At 40.7% G+C, this 4062-nt stretch overlaps 1 protein-coding gene across 1 annotated transcript; it reads right to left on the bottom strand.

Annotated features, from left to right (window-relative positions):
• Positions 1-1590: 1590 nt before the first annotated feature.
• Positions 1591-2695, bottom strand: LOC147440375 (AP2-like ethylene-responsive transcription factor ANT). Its single transcript, XM_086483294.1, has 4 exons — positions 2614-2695; positions 2100-2179; positions 1822-1955; positions 1591-1723 (listed from the first exon to the last, which is right to left on the bottom strand). Exons 1-4 carry the CDS (start codon positions 2693-2695, stop codon positions 1591-1593), a joined length of 429 nt encoding a protein of 142 aa, XP_086339420.1.
• Between the last annotated feature and the right edge of the window lie 1367 nt (positions 2696-4062).

Consider the following 4062-nt stretch of genomic DNA (forward strand, 5'->3'; position numbering starts at 1 on the left):
TGAGGTTGGTTCAATCATAAGGATGAGGAGCAAGATGCCTTGTGATCTAATATGGATAAATGCCCAGGACCTAAGAGATTAGGAGATGCTAATCTCATGCAAGCTCTGATATTTAGGGTTGCATTCATAGTAATTGCATGCTAATTACAATCCCAACTACAAAAAAATAAACTGAAGGCAACATTTGGGATTCTAAAGAGAACACAAGAAACACGACACAAGAGGGTATAATTCCCCACTCTGATCCACTAGCCCGTGCCCCCTTGCGGTACTTTGTATTAGCTCAAGTTGTGGTTACAATTGCTAATGTGACCATCTCGCCGAAACATTAGAGTGCTTGGGTTACCTCAAGCTACGTATGTATAGGCACTCGGTCAACTTGCTTTACAATATAGAGCTCTAACAAGGTGGTGAAACAAGAAGGACAATACCATGGAAGATTAAAAACAACAAACTGTACAACCCACTAAGATGCACCGGTTCCTAAAGTAGACGCCCTTGTAGTACTTCTATTTATAAGCTCGAATTGTGGTTACAAGTGCCTGTGTTAGCCCTCCTGCCAAATCACTCTCTCTCTCTCAAGGTCAAGAATCGTTTTCCAAGGAAAGAACTAAAGAATTAGAGTATGGTCGAGGGCTCTATAGGTCACAAGGAAACAATTTTTGGGGATCGTGAAGTTAGCTCTTGCACAAGGAGGGCTTGATGGTTTGCTTGTCAGACACAGAATGGCAGATGGAAGTGACCTCTACATGATTTGTAACACACAGAGAGATCTAGAAACAGCAATGAGTACGTTGGCAGTGAGTACAAAGCCAATTCAATTTCAATTTGAGAGAGAATCCTCAACACGTTCTCTGGTTTTGGTCTATCCATTTTCATTGATCATGCAAACCACGACAATGATCAATCAGTCTGTCAGATTGGCCTAGCCATTCTTTCATAGTTTGTGTGAATCATGACCCTCACCCTAATCTATGGATCTCTCTTGCTTGCTTGCTAGCTAACCTGCTTGGTGATGATGAATGGAGGAGGAGATGCTTTGGAGATTGGAATAATGCCCAGATCGAACGAAAGAGTAGAGCTAGATGATACAGAGCTTAAGTAGACAACGATGCATATTGATGGTAAGTAGGGAAACAAGAGATCAAATTCTGTATGCCCTTATGAATTCTTTCTCAACCTCTTTTGCTCCTCCTGCAAGGACTTGTCTAGTTCACGGATACGCAGCCAGTGAGGGCTCAAATGGGGCTGCTTGCAGTCGGTCTAGTTTTCGCTCTAATAGATCATTAACTCGACGGTTTTTTTAGTTTTCTCACATGCTCGATGATCAGGGCATTAAGAAGCAATTCTCTTAATCTATGTCCTCTGTCTGACTCAAGTCAGTATCGTCAAACCAAGAGAAAGTAGTTGCAGAAAATTAACATGGATACCTCAATTTCTAACACTGTTCAAAAGAAAATTAATAACCCGTCACAAGCGATGCAACGGCCAAAGAATCTTAGCATCCATATTAGAAATCAGTTCGACAGGTAAAATAGGCCTCTAGTTCTTGGTTCTGGAAAGAATTTCTTGCTGCAAAAGATGCTCCAATTAACTCATCTGAACTGAGGTAATGAGTGAACCAATATAGCCTCCGTCACCAACTGTACAATTGAGTACTGCATTCTGCCCCAGGGCAACCTCATCCTCATTACTCACAAAGCCAGAACGTTCAGCCCGGCCAACCTCATGCTCATGACTGGCCAGTGCAAATCTGCTTCCTGTCTGTAGACAAGATGAATGTTAACTCATCTGAACTGAGGTAATGATAAACCATAGCCTCCGTCACCAACTGCACAATTGAGTACCGAACGTTTAGCCCGGGCAACCTCATGCTCGTGACTGCCCCCTGGTTGTATTGTGGATCGCAAAGAGATGCTAGCTCTAGCGGGGTCCAGTTCAAATCTGCTCCCTGTCTGTAAACAAGATGAATGTTGATTGGGATTTAAGCCAGGATCATTCTCAGAGCGGGATTTAAGGTACGTCTCCAATGGCGTATCTTTAGTGATCTTGGGAATTGAAGGGCTTGAACGTATCTTGTTCACATCATATCTGCTAACATCGCAGTTTGTCGGTGCATCCGAGCCTTTCTGGTGGATTATGGCAATGTCATATTGTTGGGCAGCTTCTTCTTCTGTGTCTGCATTATGACAAAACATTAATGAGGAGCATGTCAGCATTCATTTCTTTGCGTATGTATAGTCATTTTCTGGGATTTTTAAGAAAATCGAGTGGTGCAACTTTCTTTTTCTCAGTGTTACGAGCTCATTAATTAACACAAGAAGTTTCAGGAAAATTCTCACAATAATTCCCACGTTGTGACTTAACATCATGAGTTTTTGTGAGGGAGGCACCGCATACCTAGCTAGGTACGATTGGGGGCAGGGACCCACCAGCCCGGTGGGGGGGGGGGGGGGGTCCCCTGCCCTTAATCGTACCTAGCTAGGTATGTGATGCCTCTCGAGTAGACGCTCATGATGTTATGCATGGTATGAAAAACACTGAAAAAGACTCCGGTTTCCTACATGAGAATATCTCTAAATCTTCTTGTGATTGCAGAATTGAAAGCCTTACCGAAACTTCCCAAGTAGTACTCTTTCTTTCCAAACCTGGCACGGGCTACCCATTTTCCTTTTCCACCTCGCCTGCTCATCATCGTATGCAAGTAAGAGAATTAGCTCTAAAAATCAACAAGTGTTCACATCTACCTACTCAATTTGGTTCATTCGGACAACAATAGTTTATATGATGGGCCTTGGCATTCATGGAGTAATAGGTGAAGAGGTGCACTTGTACCTAAATTGAGTGATGCAATGAGGCCTAGGGCTTGCTCTTATTAGGATTCAAGCAATGCTATAAACATCCTAGGTGTAGATTATGTCCTGTTGACTTGTGTTTACTATGCTTCATATATTCTTATGTTTCTCTTTATGAATTATCCTTTGAATTTGGCTTGCCATGTAAAGAAGCAATCATCTTGAATTTATGAAGGCTTCTTTTTTTCATGGTGAAGTGTGAGTAAATGCATGTATCAAAAGTGACTATGACTCTTCCTAGTTTCTACCTTCTTTACAACACAATAATCAAGATACCACTACCATAAGTCGAGTTAAATGCAAACAATGCAAGAGTAATCACAAATAGGAAATTCAAAGTAGTGATGAAGAAAGAGAATTACTCAATGGTTAGCTATAGAAAAAACATACAAATCTTCAAAGTATCACGAGCAAGAAACCCCGCTAGTTTTACTATAATGAGCATTAATCAATGCTACCTCTTTACACTAAAGATTTCCCATCAAGCATTGAGTGACCTCATAATAAGTTTTTATGTGAGAGTTTTATATTCATGTTATCTTTAGTGAATGGGGGCTATTTTGTGGTTGTGCTCAATCTTATGTAAGCTAGACATACTTTTTTGGTGATGCATTTCATAGTGTTGCCCACCTGATAGGCTACCTTGAGGTGGGACCTTTGTCTCCAAAGTTTCCTAGGGTGAAATTTTATAGTTCTCTATAGTTTTGCTCATCAAATGTGGACAATATATCACTTTAGTGAGTTATCACGTTTTATTAGCAGTAGGTTTTCCATTTGCTACTCAATCTCGCAATAATTTATTTATTTTTGCTGCTAGGCCTGAGATCATCACCAAATTATTCCCCCTTTTGCACTGCACCTTTGACATCGTATTAAAGACACAACATGCTGTTGAGTCACATTGTTGACTATGCAAGTTTAAGGAGATGATTTGCAATTTTCTACTATTTTTTGCTCATTTGAAAATAAGGGTTGATTTTGGATGTAGTAAGATGATTGAAGGGTTTCTTTCATCCACCACTTGACCTAGCATCATCTCATACCCAAGTTCTTTAATACATTAAAGCTGAGTGATTTTGATGTGAACTCGGTCCATGATGGAGAAGTGCGATGAGAGAAAGTTCATGATGAAGCACCCACCCCAATGCAGAGTGTTAAGACTAGTCCCAATTCTACCCAACATAAGTAATAAACTAGTCAAGATACC

The sequence above is a fragment of the Adiantum capillus-veneris genome, chromosome 15 (assembly GCF_014529385.1).
Source record: "Adiantum capillus-veneris isolate H3 chromosome 15, ASM1452938v2, whole genome shotgun sequence".
NCBI lineage: Eukaryota > Viridiplantae > Streptophyta > Polypodiopsida > Polypodiales > Pteridaceae > Adiantum > Adiantum capillus-veneris.

Excerpts from the sequence above, each read along its gene's own strand:
- LOC147440375 (XM_086483294.1), bottom strand. The coding sequence starts at position 2,695 with ATGATGAGCAGGCGAGGTGGAAAAGGAAAATGGGTAGCCCGTGCCAGG. Across the intron at positions 2,180-2,613 it reads GTACTACTTGGGAAGTTTCG|ACACAGAAGAAGAAGCTGCC; the intron begins GTAAGGCTTTCA and ends GTCATAATGCAG. Across the intron at positions 1,724-1,821 it reads AATTGTGCAGTTGGTGACGG|TGGCCGGGCTGAACGTTCTG; the intron begins AGGCTATGGTTT and ends TGAGCATGAGGT.